The 20,305-nt window shown below is 49.5% G+C and overlaps 1 protein-coding gene across 3 annotated transcripts in view; it reads right to left on the reverse strand.

The window, feature by feature from the left end:
- Positions 1–1,811: 1,811 nt before the first annotated feature.
- Positions 1,812–20,305, reverse strand: part of MTMR8 (myotubularin related protein 8) — a 50,218-nt gene continuing 31,724 nt past the window's right edge. For 2 of the 3 annotated variants that reach the window (XM_038747836.1, XM_038747839.1), the window contains exons 9-14: positions 19,127–19,252; positions 14,452–14,501; positions 13,673–13,873; positions 12,449–12,577; positions 10,033–10,177; positions 1,812–6,197 (exon numbers count right to left, since the gene is read on the reverse strand). In XM_038747836.1, coding sequence (XP_038603764.1) covers positions 5,928–6,197; positions 10,033–10,177; positions 12,449–12,577; positions 13,673–13,873; positions 14,452–14,501; positions 19,127–19,252 — 921 coding nt within the window. In that variant the 3' untranslated portion in view covers positions 1,812–5,927. The remainder of the gene's footprint in view (positions 6,198–10,032; positions 10,178–12,448; positions 12,578–13,672; positions 13,874–14,451; positions 14,502–19,126; positions 19,253–20,305) is intronic. The other variant, XM_038747838.1, reaches the window with a different exon arrangement.

Below are 20,305 nucleotides of genomic sequence, written 5' to 3' on the forward strand. Positions count from 1 at the left end.
AAGGGGGAGACAGAGAACAGAACCAAACATACCAACAAAATAAAATAAGTAGGATAGAAATGTACAAGTAAAATAAATAAATAAATAGAGTAATAAATATGTACAACCATATATACAGGTGCTGTGGGGAAGGGAAGGAGGTAAGACGGGGGGATGGAGAGGGGGACGAGGGGGAGAGGAAAGAAGGGGCTCAGTCTGGGAAGGCCTCCTGGAGGAGGTGAGCTCTCAGCAGGGCCTTGAAGGGAGGAAGAGAGCGAGCTTGGCGGATGGGCAGAGGGAGGGCATTCCGGGCCCGGGGGATGACGTGGGCCGGGGGTCGATGGCGGGACAGGCGAGAGCGAGGTACAGTGAGGAGATTAGTGGTGGAGGAGCGGAGGGTGCGGGCTGGGCAGTAGAAGGAGAGAAGGGAGGTGAGGTAGGAGGGGGCGAGGTGATGGACAGCCTGGAAGCCCAGGGTGAGGAGTTTCTGCTTGATGCGCAGATTGATCGGTAGCCATTGGAGGTTTTTGAGGAGGGGAGTAATATGTCCAGAGCGTTTCTGGACAAAGATAATCCGGGCAGCAGCATGAAGTATGGATTGAAGTGGAGAGAGACACGAGGATGGGAGATCAGAGAGAAGGCTAGTGCAGTAGTCCAGACGGGATAGGATGAGAGCTTGAATTAGCAGGGTAGCGGTTTGGATGGAGAGAAGTGTCCTCCTCCGCTACTGTACTCTCTGCATATAGTAAGTGCTCAAGAAGTACATTGATGATGATGCTGAAAACAGGAAAGTTCAGGACCCAGCTGAGATCGTGCCTCTGAATCCAGGCAAGGTACGGATCTGGTTGAGACGGCTCCCCTGACCCCAGACACGGCCGGGATCTAGCTGAAACCATTCCACTGCCCCCAAGACTGGGGCCTAGCTGAAACATCTCCTTTGATGGCAAGCCAGACTGGGGTCTACACTCTTTTGAGCCCAGGCAAGTCCTGGACTTGGCTGAGACTGCTTCTCTCAAGCCAGGCAAGGCCAGGACCTAACTGAGACCGCTCCCCTGACCCCAGCCAAGTCTGGTTCATAGCTGAGACCGCTCCTCTGACAAGCCCTGGGCCCAGCTGAGACTGCAACTCCGATCCCAGGCAAAGCTGTGACCTGGTTAAGACTGCTCCTCTGATCCCAGGGAAGTCCAGGATCCACAAGAAACATCTTCTCCGACAGCAGGCCAGGCTGGGGCCTGGCTGAGACGGCTCTTCTGACCTCAGGCGAGGCCGGGACTCAGCCGAGACTGCTCCTCTGAACCAGAGCAAGGCCAAGACCTAGCTGGGACTGCTCCTGTCACTCTAACCAAGCCTGGGATAATAATTAATGACAATAATTATAGTATTTAAGTGCTTACTATGTGTCAGGCACTGCACACTAAGCGCAGGGGTGGATACAACCAAAATGAATTGGCCGTAGCCCCTATCCCACACAGGTCGCTCAGATTTCATTCCCACACAGGTCTCTCGGTCTTCAGACCGTATCTGATTTATCTTGTGTCTATCCCGGGGCTTAGGATGGCTCTCGGCACCGACAGGCACTGAACAGATACCATTATCGTCGAGGCCTGCATGACGCCTAACCTGACCATCCCTGAACCGTCCAAAGACGTCAGCAAAGCTGCAAGGGCAGCAGCGGAGGTCCCACTAGAAAGCGGCAGAGGGACGACAATATAAAGCACGAGGTAAAATTGAAAACATTAACCCTATGGCAGAGGGACGACAATATAAAGCATGAGGTAAAACTGAAAACTTTAAACCTGCGGGCTTCGAACACCACGCACGCAGACGTCGACCTCCAAAAAAATGTAAAGAATTTTATTTTAAACAAAATAAACTGTAACAACAAAACCACCATGGGTCTGGGGAACACGGTTTTTGGGGAAAGGGCAGTGCTCTCCAAAACGCAATACAAAAACAGGCAGGGCATCAACCGGACAAGGGTTTACACGCATACGGCCTCAATATAAAACAGACAGGAACCTTTAAATCAGTCACTCACACAAATGACCCTCCGTGGGGGTGTCTGATGCAGGAAGTGGGCATGTTTTACTGCAATAGCCCAACTAGCATTTACCATTTAAGCTGCCACAATAATTCACTGGAGACCTAATACGTGGTTAGTAAAACAGAACAAACAAAGTGCTCTCCTCTGCACTCCGCTAAACAACGGAGCGAATTCGGGCCTGAAAATTATAGCTACAGCACAGTGAACACTCCAGGCCCGGAAAAGACGACGACTACAATAGGCTGGCTCGGAACCTTCCAGGTTTTGGGGCCTTTCTGCCTTGGAATTGTCAACTGCTCCCTTGTCCTGGCTTCTCTCATCCCCTGGGGCTCTCAGCTGGAAGCAGAAAAGATATCCGACTTCAGGAGGGAGGTTTCACTCGGCGCATAAATTCTCTGAACATGGGAATCCGAACTGCGGTCCACCACTGAGGCTCCTGAGAGATGCGGTATGCAAGGACCCACGCGGCCTACATCTTCAGAACTACACCTGCTCTTCCTTTTGTATCCCAACCCAGAAACAATGGATCCCGTAGCAGAATTCCCAGGAATTCCAGAAAATGGCCACCAGCCCTGTTGGCGATGAGAGTGAAGTGAAGCCGACGGGCCCGGCCGCCAGCAGCGGCATTCTCATGGCTCGGGATCCTCTTCGGCGATGAACGCCAACCCACGTGGAGAAAGGCAAGAGCCACATGGATGGATCCCCCTTTCCAGCTCAGGAGACCCCCCAGCTCAAAGCCTGGCAACCTTGGGTGCCATCTATGTCAAGAAGGTATCTGGCGATCCAACATCCCGCCACCCTCAAACCCAACCCAGTCCAGCCTCTTCAGATTATCCAAACTCCAAACACTTGTCCTTCCTCTGCAAAGAGGCTGCGTACAAATCGGACAGCCACGGAAACACTCCACCTTCTCCTGTGGCATATGGCAAATCCCATGCCCAGTAACATGACCTTGCTAGCTCCGACTAATAGATGAGTTAGGCCTGGAGTCTATGAGCCCACAACACCTGGAATGCTTAGTCTTGAAAACGGTGTTTCTTCTCTGCTGCCCACAATTGTGTTTCTGCCTTTAAAAAGAGTCAGAATCACTTGGGGGTCTCGTTTACATCAAACCCATCAAATGCTGGCAGAAGTCAGGAGGACTAATCTTTCCAGGAACAAGTCAATGCACGTAAAGGGACAGACCCCTTCTACGAATCATTTTTCCGAAGGGCAATCCTACGTTCTGAAAATGGCCTTATTTATAAAATGTCATTTATCAAAGGCCCAGCCAAGTCCGTGGCAGTTGGAGAAAACTATTTTTGTCTTTGATGGGCTATCGCCCGGTGCTGCTCCAACGAGAGACCTTCAGCTTTCGGCGGCTTCCAGGCCTTTGGGACCGACGCCAAGGCCCGGAAAAGCACTTTGGGGTCAAAATCTGGGAACGCTTCGATTCTCGCTGCAACTCCAGACCTCTCTCTGAAAGCGGTTGGTCCATGTGAACCCTGGATGGAGCCAGAGGGAGCAATCACAGACACACACATATACACACACACAATTTGCTGTCTGAAAGGAGTATAGAGGTAGCAATCCCTTTTCAATCTCCTTGGAAGCTAAGCCCAGCTCCACAGCTGTTCCGAGCTCTTGCCCTTTATATCCCAGAGCTACGTGGGAATGGAATTTCAGCTTTTAGAATGTGAGACCCTCTCTATCACAAGCAAGGCTATTAATAGCTAGTCCTTTCTTTCCTCCAACAGCCACGGGGCACCCTCCGAAGTTTCCTGAAGAATCTCTGGTATCGCCAGCCTCCACTCCATAGTGCCGCTTTTGCTTCTTCCAGTGCCTAAATGCCGTTGAGTCACAATGGGCTTATTCCCCCACCCTCCGAATCTGGAATCTCAAGCCTAAAAAAAGAATCCACCGCAGATTCTTTAACTGCAGGTTTTGGGGGTTCTCAGCCGTGTCTTCAAGCCCTGCCCATTTCCCTTAAAGGGAGGAGGGAAGCAGGCAAAAGATGATGGGTGGGGAATGAAGAGGACTAAATCGAGATAAATATAAAAAAAACACACTTTATCAACTCCGCCCCAGGCCTAAGAGGACAGGGCAAGAATTCAGAAAAATTCTCAGGTTTCTGGACTTCACTCGCAGAACTGGACTCCAGCCATATTTTGGTGGGCGAAGAAACACAACCCCCAGAAACCACAACCTTCTGGTTTCCAACAACAGCAGGCTACACAACCTTGTGTTCCCCAACATTCGGGGATCCAGGAGGCTTGACCTCAACCTGCCTTCTCAACGTCAATGCTGTTGAGCCCTGTGACGAGTAGAATAATTTTGTGCTGGGCCCGGGATTTCAGAATTCTCCAAAATCCCTTCAACTGGGCCTGGGGAAATGATCCTCCTCCTCCCTGGGACTTTACAAAATGCCAGTCACCACCCTAGGATTCCTCCCTTTCCCCACAAAGACAACTATGCGTCCTTCAAATTGCCCGGAAAACGGAATTTAAGGGATGAAAGGCAACAGGTCTGGAAACAGATCTCCGGGCATCAAATTTCCTGCAGCCAGATGGGCACATCACCGTCCCCTGTATCAAACTCCCCTTTGGAAAACGAGGCTGGGATGCCTGATTTGACCCTACGACCTTTTTTTCCTCCACGGAATGAGGAAAAGGGCAGTGGGGACAGTGGCCCGAGAAAGCGGCACTAAGGCGGAAGAGGATTTGAGATTTGAGTAAGGATGAGAAGTCAGAATTGTTCTCAAGAAAGCGGGGTTCTGAAGTCAGTAGTGAGGCCTGGGGAAGAGGTGAGGAGTACATTCTTTGTTCCCCTTGCCCTTTCTTGCGACACCGGGAGACATCCCCAGCGAGAAACCTCCTGCCCGAAACAATCTTGTTTTCCCCCGTGACTTAGGTCGTAACACAGACATGATGAGGGGCGGAGGTGGGTAAAGGAGGAGAGAAGCTCAGGGAGTTTGGGTAAGGCTCCTGTCCCCCATCGGGACAGAAGGAAAGCAGCTGGCCGACCAGAGCGTGGCCTGCAGAAGTCTGGAAGCCCCAAGGGCCTCACACCTCCGACCCTCGGGGAGAAAAGGCGAGTCAAGAATAATGTAGGAAGGAAGACAGGCACCTGGATGGGAACCAGGGCTCCCTGCTTTCCTCCAAGACCCTCCTCCCTCTTTAGAGGGTGCACTATTGGCTACCCACATTGGGTCTGGACCTCTCAAAAAAGTGTATAATTATCAGGGGCCAGAAAAATCATAAGCACCTGGAACTCTCTGATGCATGGTCAAAAAAAAAAAAAGACACTGGACTGCCCTGGCTGGGCTTCAGAACAAGGCCCAGATTCCCCCTCCCGAGGGTGCAGGGAGCAGTGGAAGTCCGAGGGGATAGCCCATTTGTCCCAGGGAGTAGCGATGTCACCTGCCCGGCCATGATTTGCAATCCCACCACTTCTCTGACTGCGGTTGGCGGGGGGCGAGAAGCAGCAGGGAAAAGGAGGTGATCCATCTTGGGGCTAAACCTTGGGCACATGCCCATCCACCCCCTTCCAGCTGAAACAATTTGAAGAACCACTATTTTGGGCCACCCCCCAAACCAGGCCAGAGCCACAGACTCTGGGCTTCCAGCTGCCTGTTCTCTACAGGACAAGGGAGGAGAGCGGGCCCGGCACAAATTGGGCTACTGGCAAAGGATTCAACATCCGACTGGAAAACTCTCCAACCCCAGCCGAGCCCACTCCCAGATCTGCTCTCCCGCCCCCACCTCGAGGGCAACCTGGCCCGCTCACGTCCCCCAAACCCACTGTCGCTGACCCCTGGGCCCCCGAGTCATCGGCATCCGATCGGGCAGGCCAGGGGACGAGAGTCTTTCCGGAGTCCGGTCTTCCGCTCTGCTCCACCTGCTGCGTCCGGGGCAGGGGTGGCTGCTCACTGCTGCTGCTGCTCGGGGCTCCCGCCCCCCACCACGCTCGCCTCGATGGTCCCCGTCACGCTGTGGCCCCTGTGGGGAGGGGGCGGGCTCTCTTTCGGCCTTGGGGCCAGGTTAGGGGTGAGGCTGCCATTGGGGAACGGAGCGGACGGCTCCTCCTCGCACCTTAGGGGGCTGTCGGCCAGTGGGCTTCTCGGAGGCTTAACCGACGTCTTCTCGGGCTGTGTGCCGGGGCGTTCCGAGAAGGGACGGCCGAGGTCCGGCAGTTTCTGGATCAGTACCACAGAGAGGGTGAATGGAGTTGGTGCCGAAATGGAACCCATTCCTTCCTGAATGCCAGCCTCACGGCTGGATTTCAGGCCCAGCTCCCAGTCCAGCCCCGCCACGCTCCCAAGTCCGCGGCCAAAAGTGCCACCGGGACAAATTTATTTCCAGAATGTGGGGACCATCCGCCGGAGGACACGGGGCACGAGAGCTGGGCCCTACCTACCGAGAACACGCACCCCAAACGAACACTCCCCGTTCAGACACAACCTTCCTCTTCCGAGCCATCACTTTTCAGTTTAGAGGTCAGACCTGGGTTGCTTCGCTCCATTTTCATTCAGAAGCAAACTTCACTAGCGCTTTCGAGTCAAGTCGGCCCTGACGGCGTACGTATTTAGAGAGCTAAGGATGGTGGTACGGAAATTAGAATCATCCTCCAAGAGGCTACCCTGATCGGGAGGACATCGCTCCACTGTTCTTCCATCACTCCATCGATAGGATTTATTGAGCATCTGCTGTCTGCGGGGCACTATTCTAAGCACTTGGGAGAGTACAACCAAATTAACAATCAATCAATCGTATTTATTGAGCGCTTACTATGTGCAGAGCACTGTACTAAGCGACACTATCCCTGGCTTCGGAAAGTTGGCAATCTGGTGGGGGAGATGGACGCTAAAAGTAAACTTCAGGTAGGAGGACGTAATAGGCACAGAAAAGACGTGTACATGTGCTCTTTCTGGTGGAGAACTTATTACGCGTTCCCTGCACGGGGTACACACCCCCATTCCTCACCCGGAGTACTTGTGTTCCTATCTGTAAACTCCGTTGCTTCCCCTCCCGCCACCCCACAACCTGTAATTTAGTGTTTGTCTCCTCTAATAATACTAATAATGGCATTTATTAAGCACTCACTATGTGCACAGCACTGTTCTAAGCGCGGGGGGGATACAAGGTGATCAGGTTGTCCCACGTGGGGCTCACAAACTAGAGCCAGAGGATCGTGTCTACTCGATCCTTTTTTCTTTTATGGTATTTGTTAAGCGCTTACTATATGGAGTAGATACAAGTTAATAAGGTTGGACACGGTCCGTGTCCCACATGGGCCGCAATCTTAATCCCCATTTTACAGATGAAGTAACTGAGGCACGTTAAAGTTAAGTGACTTGCCCGGGGGTCACACAGCAGACAAGCGGTGAAGCCGGGTTTGCTACCTCTATTCATTAGGCCACGGTGCTGCTCCCGTTGTCCTCTCCTAGGCGCTTAGTACAGTGTGCTCTTCATCAATCGTATTTATTGAGCGCTTACTGTGTGCAGAGCACTGTACTAAGCGCTGTTCACAAGGCAAGCACACAACAGTGGCAGCTCACGGCCTCTTTCAGCATTTCCTAACTGAGGTGGGCTCCTCGAGTCCTAAGACCCCCGGCTTTGGGGTTTGTTCGATTATCAAGCTACTAGTAAAGAGAAGCAACGCGGCCTAGCGCAAAGGACACGGGGCTGAGTCAGAGGACCACTCGTCTGCTCTGTAACCTTGGTGGAGTCACAACTTCTCTGTGCCTCAGTTACCTCATTTGTAAAATAATAACAATAACAATAATAACAACAACAACAATGGCATTTATTAAGTGCTTACTATGTGCAAAGCACTGTTCTAAGTGCTGGGGAGGTTACAAGGTGATTAGGTTGTCCCACGGGGGGCTCACAGTCAATCCCCATTTTACAGATGAGAGAACTGAGGCACAAAGAAGTGAAGTGACTTGCCCAAAGTCACACAGCTGACAACTGGCAGAGCCGGGATTTGAACCCATGACCACTGACTCCAAAGCCCGGGCTCTTTCCACTGAGCCACGCTACTTTGGTAATCCAGGCTGTGAACCCCAAGTGGGACATGGACTGTGTCCAACCTGATTAACTTGTATCTACCGCAGCGCTCAGTACAGTGCCTGGCACGTAGGAAGTGCTTAACAGATACCATGAAAGAAGAGAAAAATAAAAATCCATTTAAATTTTGCAACAAATCTTTGCATCAGTGACCCAAGGACCCCTCTAAATACCTGAGTCCTCACATCACCCCTCCTAACTGACAGCACTGAAGTACGGGTCTTTAAACTTTGTACGTATTTATTACTCTATTTATTTTATTTGTACATATTTACTCTATTTGTACATATTTATTCTATTTATTTTACTTTGTTAATATGTTTTGTTTTGTTCTCTGTCTCCCCCTTCTAGACTGTGAGCCCGCTGCTGGGTAGGGACCGTCTCTATATGTTGCCAACTTGTCCTTCCCAAGCGCTTGGTACAGTGCTCGGCACACAGTAAGCGCTCAATAAATACGATTGAATGAATGAATGAACTCTATTGCTTCCTCCCACTCGACAATTTATTTTTAGTTTCTGTTTCCCCCATTAGATTAGATGCTCCTTGAGGGAGAGAGCATTTCTACCAACCCCAGTCTTCTCCCAAGTGCTTAATACAGTGCTTCTCCACCAGGTCAGCAGTTGGTAAATCAATCAATGATATTTATTGAGCACTTACAGTGTGCAGAGCCCTGGAGATGCATTCCTGGTCCACAGTGGGCTCACAGTCCAGAGGTATTTATTGAGCGCCTACTGTGTGCAAAGCACTGCATTAAGCTCTTGGGAGAATACAATATATCATCATCAATTGCATTTATTGAGCGCTTACTGTGTGCAGAGCACTGTACTAAGCGCTTGGCAAGTACAATATAACAGAGTTGGTAGCCATGTTACCTGCCCACAGTGAGCTTACAGTTTAGAGGGGCCCTGCCGGTCTGAGACTTCTAGGGCTACTGAAGACTGAGCCCCCTTTATCCAGACTGAGCCCCCTTTTTCCTCCCCCTCCCCACAGCACCTGTATATATGTTTGTACAGATTTATTACTCTATTTATTTTACTTGTACATATTTACTATTCTATTTATTTTGTCAATGATGGGCATCTAGCTTTACTTCTATTTATTCTGACGACTTGACACCTGTCCACGTGTTTTGTTTTGTTGTCTCTCTCCCCCTTCTAGACTGTGAGCCCGTTGTTGGGTAGGGACCGTCTTTAGCTGTGGCCGACCTGTACTTCCCAAGCGCTTAGCCCAGTGCTCTGCACACAGTTAAGCGCTCAATAAATACGACTGAATGAATGAATCTAGCTTTACTTCTATTTATTCTGATGACTTGACACCTGTCCACATGTTTTGTTTTCTTTCTCCCCCTTCTAGACTGTGAGCCCGTTGTCGGGTAGGGACCGTCTCTATATGTTGCCGACTAGTCCTTCCCAAGCGCTTAGTCCAGTGCTCTGCACACAGTAAGCGCTCAATAAATACGATTGAATGAATGAACGGATGAATGATTCAAAGCCTCGCTGAAATCCCATCACCACCAAGAGGCTTTCCCGACTAAGCCCCCACCTCTTTTTCTCCCACTCCCTTCTGGGTTGCCCTTGCACTTATATTTGCATCCTTTCTTCTGCCCACAGCACTTATAGCCATAACCAAAATTTATTTATTTATACTAATGTCTGTTTCCCCTTCTAGGCTATAAGCTTCTTGTGGGCAGGGAATGTGTTTAACAACTCTCTTATATTGTACTCTCCCAAGTGCTTAATAGTGTTCTGCACCCAGTAAGCACTCAATAAATACCACTAACTGGTCAATCTCATTGGCCCTCACAACAGGCCTGCAAAAAGCAGGAGGGCAGACATTCTCCTCATTTTACCGTGGGGAAACTGAGGCCCAAAGCGCCTCGGTGGCTCACTCCAGATCACCCCCCCCCCCCACCAGGCCTAAGCTCCCCCTACCCCCCGCCAAACCTAAGCGTCTTTCACACACCTGGCCAGGGGAACTCACGTTCTCCAGCTGGGTCGTGTTCTCCTCCAACTCTGTTTTCTGTCTCAGGCAGGTGAGGAGGTGGTCCAGGGCGCTCTGTTTGGGATGCATGCCTTTGTCGAATCGGTTGAACATCCCACACCAAAACCTCAAGCACAGGAAGGGGAAGGGGAAGACAGGGAGGAGGAGGACGGGGAGGGAAAAGAAAGGGGAGAGGGGCAAAGGGCGGAGGACCGAGGGGAGAAGGAGTAGCAGAGGAAGAAGGAGGAGAGAAGGAGGAGGAGGAAAGGAGGGTGATCGTTTTTTCCTTCTTCCTATCAGGTCTGTCAACAAACCCTTCCCCATCTTATCTTTAGATTGGGAGCCCTTGTCCAATGCTCGCCTGTTTCTCCAGGCTCCGTACACAGTAAGCACTTCTGTGCTGGCGGCATACTCTTCAATATCTAAGGAATGATCGCCTGACCAGTCGGGGGTCATAAGGGGCACCCTACTTTCCTTTCCTGACATATGTGCAAGAGATTCTCTCTCAGTACCACACACACCAGAGACACGGTCTCACTGGTGGCAGTGTCGTCTTTATACCGGAGAACAACTTTCTGAAGGGAAAGAGGAAGAGAGAGCACTTTGCGTGATTTAGGATCTTTTTCCAGCTTGGTAGACAGGGCCATATTTTTCAGCTAGTCTGTCGTGAGAGCTGGATTCTTCCCAAACATACAATCAGAGGTCCCGTTGGGAGATGGCAAAGGAATTGCAGAGAGGAAAAAAAGGAGAAACCACATCTTCCAGGAAGCAAAGTGGGGGGGTCCTGGATGGGGCCTAGCCCCCCATGTTCTTTTTGGGGGAGGGACAGTAGAGATAAAATCTCTCTACTGAGGTTGATTCTTTCAGTTCAGAGAAGCAAGTTCCACAGGGGTGAGGACACTCCATCACCGTGCTCTGCACGCAGTAAGCGCTCGGTAATTACGACTGAATGAATAACCAAGCTCACGAGAACGCAGGATAGAGAAGTGAGGCTTGGTAGACTATTTGGGGGCTTTCCAGTAGAATTTTCTTTTTTGCGTTCTTTTCAGTTGTATCGCCAACAAAAATACAGTGCACAGGGAGACATGTGGATCAGAGCTTATCATTTTGTCAAAGGCCTCAGGTGGAGTCCCCTCTAGGATTCTGGCCAGATTCCACATCTCCTTTATTTCTTTGGAATGCCTTGACTGGTAAAGGATTCCCTTCACTTCTCATTTTAGGTAGTAATAATAATAATAATAACGATGATGGCATTTGTTAAGCGCTTACTGTGTGGCAAAGCACCGTTCTAAGAGCTGGGGAGGATACAAGGTGATCAGGTTTTCCCACGTGGGGCTCACAGTCTTCATCCCCATTTTCCAGATGAGGTGCCTGAGGCCCAGGGCAGCTAAGCGACTTGCCCAAAGTCACCCAGCTGACAAGTGGCGGAGCTGGGATTTGAACCCATGACCTCGGACTCCCAAGCCCGGGCTCTTCCACTGAGCCACGCTGCTTGCCCCCACGTTGGTGAGGTGGCCCCAGCCTTACAAAATGAGTGAGCCCAACCCAGGTCTTTGCCAGAGAGGTAGTCCTGGAAGACAGGATCCTGAGTCCAATACCCCTCTCTGGGAAAGAAACATCATGGCTGGACTCCACCCTCCCCAGCCAAGATTATTAAAATCTGCCCTTTCCTCTCCATTCAAACTGCTACCGTGTTGATCCAGGCATTTATCCTAGCCTGTCTTAACTACTGCTGATCTCCTGGCCTCCTGTCTCTCCCGACTCCAATCCGCACTTCACTCTGCTGCACGGATCATTTTTGAACGGAAACGTCCGGTCCACGACTCCACACTCCTCAAGAACCTCAGTGGCTGCCCATCCACTTCCACATCAAACTCCTCACCATCAGCTTTAGAGTGCTCGATCGGCTCACTCTGTATTACCTCACCTCACTCATCTACTACTGTGCCCCAATCTCACCTATCTCTTCACCGACCCCTTTCCCCTATCTTCCCCCTAGCCTGGAATTCCCTCCCCTTCAACAGACAGACCACCATTCTCCCCACCTTCAAAGTATTATTAAGGTCAGAGTTCCTCCAAGAGGCTTTCCCTGACTAAGCCCTCTTTTCTCTGACGCGCTCTCCCTTCCGCTTCACTTAGATCTGTGACCTTTGGGCATTTGCTATTTGCCCCATCCCCAACTCCTTAGCACTTATCTTTACATACCTTTAAATTACATATTATAAATTGCTTATTTATATTAATGCCAGCTTGTTATGGGCAGGGGGAAAATGCCTGCCAATTCTGGTGTACGGTACTCTCAAGTGCTTAGTACGGTGCTCTGCACATATTAAGCACTCAATAAATACCACTGATTGATTGATTCAAGGAAGAGGGGAAGCAGGGTGTAAGGACTTACTGAAAGCTGAAAGGTAAAGTGTTGGGTTGTAGGGTCCCGTAAGCAGTGACGCCCTTGTAGAGTGGATTCCGAAACTCCTGTTTCTTCTGTAACAGGAAGGGCCACAGGGAATGTGTCTTCTCACAGATTCTGAAAAAAAGATAAGAAAAAATGAAACAAGTCATCCTGGTGAGCCCAAAGAGTGACCAAGGCTTGTGAGGAAACAACCGTGAGGAGAAGGGACTGGAAAATGGTCTAAAGAAATTTCTCAGGACCCTTGAGAAGCCTTGGCCCACCTGCTGTTTGAAACACTCTTGCAAAGCAGACCAAAAGTTTACCAGTCGGCTCAGTGGCCAAACCTAATGGGTCCCTTGCCCTTGGTGAGTGAGGAACTATCGTATGAATGATTCTAGAGATGGGGGGACCCTGCCGTCTTTCGAAATTTGCACCTTGAGGGATACTGCAGGGTGCAAGAAAGTCCCCTCTTCCACATTCCTGGTTATGGGAACCAAAGCAACATTAATCAATTAATTCAATTGTATTTATTGAGCACTTACTGTGTGCACAGCACTGTACTAAGTGCTTGGGAAGTATAAGTTGGCAACATATAGAGACGGTCCCTACCCAACAACGGGCTCACAGTCTAGAAGGGGGAGACAGACAACAAAACAAAACATGTGGACAGGTGTCATCAGAATAAGACAGAGTAATATGAAACCAAGTGCACAGGTGATACAGAAGGATGAGCAGAGGTAAGGAGGATTTAGTCAGGGAAGGTCTCTTGGATATGTGACTTTAGTAAGGCTTGGAAGGTGGGGACGGTGGTGGTCGGCTGGATAGGAAGGGATAGGGATTTCCAGGTCAGAAGGAGGGTGTGGGCAAGATCGAGGGGTTCGAGGTACAGTGAGTTAGGATGGCATTAGAGGAGTGAAGAATGTGGGGCTTGGATTGTAGTTGGAGATCGGTGAGCTAAGTTAGGACGGGGGAGATGTAAAACTGGGATAAAATTCCACCTTTCCTTCACCTCCGAGATTGTGGTCCCTGTCTGATCTGTCTTCTCTCAACGCCAGGGCTTGGCACAGTAGCAGGCCCACAGGAAGCGCTTAATGAATTCCACAACTCTTAAAGACCTGTTGCGTGTTTCTCGTCCCACAGATCAGCCCTGCTACCCAAGAGTTATATGGACCATCGCGCAGCGCCATATGCACCTCTTCCGGCCCCAAGGCCAGTTTTCCAACAACTCACTTCAGCTCCTCCCGTTCCCTGTGGCAGGTCCCGAGGAAATTTCCAAACTGGCAGGAGAAGGCGTGGTCGTGAATCTCCAGCAGGAACCGTTCGTTGAATTCAAAGGCACAGGGGAACTGCTCCATCAGCTGCCAGACACACTCCACAAACTGGGTGAAGATCGGCGACACCTCCTTGGGGTCCCCTTCTAGGTGACCGCACCTGGATGGCGATTTAAGCAAAGCGGGTGGATGCCGCTGCTTGGCACTGGGGCCCTCCCGACAGCCACTGGGAAGAGGCAGACTGGCACTTTTGGGGCAGGCCTTGATGCCACAAGGGTGAACCGGTGGTTTTTCAGACTGGATTGGGGCTCCGATGGCCGTCGCCACTGGGAAAGCCTCTCCCTCTTGGTTCTCGGGGGGTAAGGAAAGATCGAGTCTGTCTCCCACGACCAGGCCGCGATAAAAATCAAACAAAAGAGCCCTGCTCTGACTCTGGGAGGCCATGAAGTCCTTACCCTGGGCTTCCCCACAAGTTCACCCTCCACTGAGAAGCAGCGTGGCTTAGCGGAAAAAGCCCGGGCTTGGGAGCCAGAAGCTGTGGGTTCTAATCCCGGCTCCGCCACTTGTCTGCGGGGTGACCTTAGGCAAGCCACTTCACTTCTCTGTGCCTCAGTTACCTCATGGGACAACCTCATTTCCTTGTATCTACCCCAGTGCTTACAGCAGCGCTTGGCACGTAGTAAGCGCTTAACAAGAACCGTCGTTTTTATTATTATTATTATCGTTATCTGTTTTTACCTTTGGGAGAATTTGTGGCCCATGGATATCCATTCCTTTTCAATCAGCACCTTCGGTTTCATGCCAGGAGAACAAAGCCAGAGTCAGAAAGTCGTTCAGTGGACTGGGCGAATTATTCCACCCCTCTGCTCCCCGAGATACCTCGGGACCCTGGCTGGGCCCTACACTGAGACGTAACTTCCCACCTAATAGCCAAGCTGGTCGGCCTCATTTCCTTCCAGGAGCAACCTGCACTGGAAATTTCCCAGTCCCCAAGGGGAAAATACTGTGAAATAACTGGTCTTTACAATATGCACCAAAATCTTCAAGAAAATGCCATTCTGTGACACGCAATGCTAGTCCCATACTGAATCAAACCCGTTACCTCAGAAGCCGGTGTCTGTATGCTTTGGGTATCTCTGCTTAGGGTTTGTATCAAGATGGAAACAAAGCAAATGCCATTTCATCAGAGGTTTAGACTGAGAGGGTTTAAACCCCAATGGGCTTCAAGAAAGAAAAAATGGCACATTTGCGGGACTGTGATGTCTCTGGTTTGAGACCAATTTAGAACTTTAGAATTTCAGGTATGTCCCTTTGTAAAAAAATCCATCTTCACAGCGGGGGTACGTTGGCTTCAAAGTCTAAGAGCTGAGGAATAATAGACCATCTCCTCCAGATTGTGTATCTCTTGTAACCAGTTGCGAGCTCATTACGGGCAGGGACCGTGACTACCAATTCTCTCCCGAGGGCTTGGAACACAATGTTCATTAAATACCACTGAATGAATTGTCTATTTATCCAGTGCTAAGAACAGTGCTCCAGAACTTAGAACAGTGCTTGGCACACAGCAAGCGCTTAATAAATGCCATTATTATTATTATTATTATCTGCCTGAGACCACCTGTTCCGTAATTATTTCACTCATTCATTCTTATTTATTGAGCGCTTACTGGGTGTAGAGCACTGTACTAGGAGTTTGGGAGAGTACAATGAGCCCCCCCATTCCTCTCCCCCTCCCTACCTCCTTCCCCTCCCCACAGCCCCTGTATATATGTTTGTACAGATTTATTACTCTATTTATTTTACTTGCACATATTTACTATTCTATTTATTCTATTTTGTTAATATGTTTTGTTTTGTCTGTCTCCCCCTTCTAGACTGTCAGCCCGCTGTTGGGTAGGGACCGTCTCTGTATGTTACCAACTTGTACTTCCCAAGCTCTTAGTACAGTGCTCTGCACACAGCAAGCGCTCAATAAATACGATTGAATGAATGAATGAACAATAAACAGACACTCTCCCTGCCCACAACAAGCTGACAGTCTAAAGGGTGGTGAGACGGACATTACTTTGAATAAATTACATATATATATACATATTCTGTGGGGTTGGGAGTAGGGGATGAACAAAGGGGGCAAATCAGGGTGACGCAGATGGGGTGGGAAAAGAGGAAAGGGGGGCTCAGTCAGGGTAGGCCTCTTGCAGGAGGTGTGCCTTCGATAAGGCTTTTAAGGGTGGGGAGAGAAATTGTCAGATTTGAGGAGAAAAGGCAATCCAGGCCAGAGGCCTTGTGGGCGAGGGGTTGGCGGGAACGAAGGTACAGTGAGAAGGTTTGCATCAGAGGAGCGAAGTGCGGGAGCTGGGCTGGAGCAGAAAAGTAGGTAGGAGGGGGCAAGGTGATTGAATGCTTTAAAGCCAAGGGTGATGAATTTTTGCTTGATGAGGAAGTGGATGAGCAACCACTACAGTTTCCTGAGGAGGGAAACATCCTGAACGGTTCTGTAGTCACTAAGCAGAGTCACCTCTAAATGGGCAAGGGACTTTGGTGGCAAATGAGTCAGGCCAGTGCAGTTCCAAGAAACCCATGGCTACCTTGTGAACCACTGGCATCAAATTTAGAGCCACTTCCAAGAGGAAGATAAGTGTTATCAATCACTGGTATTTACTGAGAGCTGTGCAGAGACTATACTAAATGCTTATTTAGTATACATGATATACATGATCCAGGCCCACAAGGAACTTATAGTACAGCGGGGGAGAGTATAGTGCTGAGAGCTCACCTCCTCCAGCAGGCCTTCCCAGACTGAGCCCCTTCCTTCCTCTCCCCCTCGTCCCCCTCTCCATCCCCCCATCTTACCCCCTTCCCTTCCCCACAGCGCCGGTATATATGTATATATGTTTGTACATATTTATTACTCTATTTATTTATTTATTTTACTTGTACATATCTATTCTATTTATTTTATTTTGTTAGTATGTTTGGTTTCTTTTTTTTTCTCTGTCTCCCGCTTTTAGACTGTGAGCCCAATGTTGGGTAGGGACTGTCTCTATATGTTGCCAATTTGTACTTCCCAAGCGCTTAGTACAGTGCTCTGCACATAGTAAGCGCTCAATAAATATGATTGATTGATTGATTGAGACAGACATTAAAATAAATTACAGATATGGATATAAGTCCTCTGGGGGTGAGTTGAATATGAAGGGCTTAAAGGGGATAGATCCAAGCACACAGCCAATATAGAAGGGAGAGGGAGTAATAACAATAGTAATAATGGCGTTTATTAAGCACTTACTATGTGCAAAGCACTGTTCTAAGCGCTGGGGAGGTTACAAGGTGATCAGGTTGTCCCACGGGGGGCTCACAGTCTTCCTCCCCATTTTACAGATGAGGTAACTGAGGCCCAGAGAAGTGAAGTGACTTGCTCAAAGTCACACAGGGTGGAGCCGGAATTTGAACCCATGACCTCTGACTCCAAAGCCCATCCTATTTCCACTGAGCCACGATGAGTAGGGCAAATGAAGGCTTAGTCTGGGAAGGGGTCTTGGAGAAGATGTGATTTTAGGAGGGTTTTGAAGGTGGATAGAGTGGTTGACTGTGAGCCCACTGTTGGGCAGGGACTGTCTCTATAATGTTGCCAACTTGTACTTCCCAAGCGCTTAGTACAGTGCTCTGCACACAGTAAGCGCTCAATAAATACGACTGATGATGATGATGACTGTTGGCTACGAAAGGGGAGGGAATTCCACGCCAGATGAAGCATGTAGGCAAGAGAAGAACGTAGCATGGCCTAATGAATAAAGCAGAAGTATGGGAGTCAGAAGGACCTGGGTTCTAATCCCAGTTCTGTCCCTTGTCTGCTGCATCACCTTGGGAAAAACCACTTAAATTTTCTGTGCCTCAGTTACCTCATCTGTAAAATGGGACTGTGAGTCCCACGTGGGACACGGTCTGTGTCCAACCTGATTAGCTTGTATCTGGCAGAAGCAGCGTGGCTCAGTGGAAAGAGCCCGGGCTTTGGAGTCAGAGGTCATGGGTTCAAACCCCGGCTCCGCCACTTGCCAGCTGTGTGACTTTGGGCAAGTCACTTAACTTCTCGGTGCCTCAGTTACCTCATCTGGAAAATGGGATTAAGACTGTGAGCCCCCCAAGGGACAACCTGATCTCCTTGTAACCTCTCCAGCGCTTAGAACAGTGCTTTGCACATAGTAAGCGCTTAATAAATGCCATCATTATTATTATTACCCCAGCACTTAAAGCCTAGTATTCATTCATTCATTCAATCAATCATATTTATTGAGCGCTTACTGTGTGCAGAGCACTGTACTAAGCGCTTGGGAAGTACAATCAATCAATCGTATTTCTTGAGCGCTTACTGTGTGCACAGCACTGTACTAAGCGCTTGGGAAGTACAAGTTGGCAACATCTAGAGACAGTCCCTACCCAACAGCGGGCTCACAGTGTAGAAGGGGGAGACAGACAACAAAACATACTAACAGAATAAAATAAATAGAATATGTAAATATGTACAAGTCAAATAGAGTAATAAATCTGTACAAACATATACACAAGCGCTTAGTACAGTGCTCTGCACACAGTAAGCGCTCAATAAATACGATTGATTGATATACAGGTGCTGTGGGGAGGGGAAGGAGGTAGGGCGGGGGGGATGGGGAGAGAGCGGAAGGAGGGGGCTCAGTCTAGTACATAGTAAACACTCAACAAATATAAAAAAACAAAAAAAGGGGTCAGGGGCATGACAGGTGAGATCAAGGCGCAGTGGGCAGGTTAGCATTCACTCAATCATACTTATTGAGCGCTTACTGTGTGCAGAGCACTGTACTAAGCGCTTGGGAATTAAGAGGATGCATACAGGCTGGGCTATAAGTATGGAAACAACGAAGTAAAGCTAGGAGGGGGCAAACTGATTAAGTGCTTTAAAGTCCACGGCAGGGAGCTTCTGTTCGATGCGAAGGTGGACGGACAACCACTGGAGGTTCTTGAGGTTTTTCCAACTTGGACTTCCCAAGCGCTTAGTACAGTGCTCTGCACACAGTAAGCGCTCAATAAATACGATTGATTGATTGATTGAGGAGGGGGGAGATGGGGACTGAACCTCGCCTTTAAAAAAATGATCTGGGCAGCACAGCGGGGAGAGAAGAGGCAGCGAAGTCAGCAAAGAGGCCGATGCGGAAGTCAAGGGGTGATAAAATAATCGCTGGCATCAGCACAGTAGCAGTTTGGAAGGGGAGGAAAGGGCGGATTTTAGCAATATTGTAAAGGCAGAAAAGACAGGATTCGGTGACAGACCGGACATGTGTTATACCGATCAGTTTTCCCGCCCCCCGTTCTTTCTGGAGAAATCTCCCCACCCTTCCAGATGTCCACTTGACTCCGAAGGAAGCGTGAGTTCTCTTACCATGAGCCCTTTGAAGGTCCTGTAGAAGGGATCCAAGAGGATGCCGGCCAGAGAGCAGACCTGCGCCGTACGGTCCCACCCGTCTGAACAATGGACCAAGACGCTGGCCTTCTCTCTTTCCACCGCCTGCAAGGAGGAGAAAAAAGGAGTGCAATAAGTCGCCGCCCAGCGCTGCCAAAAGCGGTCCCTTCATCCAAGGGAGATTCCTCTATTTTGACTAGATAGCTTTCTCGTCTCAATACCGCTGGCCGGGAAGGGGAGCGAAAAGCAAATTCAGGCTCAGAACGCGGGTTTCTAAATATAATTGACGCGGAAAGGCGGGGGAAATGAAGGGACAATGGATCGAGGAGAGATGGGATAACTACATCCAGGAAAGGATGCTCTGAAGACAAGAAGAACCTGTTCTCTGGGGGAGGAAGGGCAGGGGAGAGAGCGGAGTCAATAAAGCAGAGGATTTGAAGTAGACAGTCTGGATTCTGCAGTCGGGCTGCCGACTGCTTCCTCTGTGGCCTTGAGTCGGACGTGAAGGCTGAAATCCAGAGCCTGGTTTACTCCATCAGTGAAGGATCACACCCCATATGCATGCATATTTCCATAAAATAAAAATAATCATAATAATTATGGCGTTTATTAAGCACTGTTCTAAGCGCTGGGGAGGTTACAAGGTGATCAGGTTGTCCCACTGGGGGGCTCACGGTCTTAATCCCCATTTTACAGATGAGGTAACTGAAGCACAGAGAAGTTTAGTGATTTGCCCAAAGTCACACAGCTGACAATGGGCGGAGCCAGGATTTGAACCCAGGACTTCTGTCTCCAAAGCTCTTTCCACTGAGCTACGCTGCTTCTCCAAAATAAAATTTAATGCACACATAAGTGCATGCGTAAAATCTAATGAGTGTGGTTGTTCTTAGGGCTGCTGGGATTCATAGGACAAAGCCCGAAACAAGAATGGGAAGAGACTCATTCATTCATTCAATCGTATTTATTGAGCGCTTACTGTTTGCAGAGCACTGTACTAAGCACTTGGGAAGTACAAGTTGGCAACATATAGAGATGGGTGAGGGGAGACCTTGGGCCTGGCCTTGGTCTCCAACCTTCTAGACTGTGAGCCCACTGTTGGGTAGGGACTGTCTCTATATGTTGCCAACTTGTACTTCCCAAGCGCTTAGTACAGTGCCC

The sequence above is a fragment of the Tachyglossus aculeatus genome, chromosome 6 (genome assembly GCF_015852505.1).
Source record: "Tachyglossus aculeatus isolate mTacAcu1 chromosome 6, mTacAcu1.pri, whole genome shotgun sequence".
NCBI classification, from domain to species: Eukaryota; Metazoa; Chordata; class Mammalia; order Monotremata; family Tachyglossidae; genus Tachyglossus; species Tachyglossus aculeatus.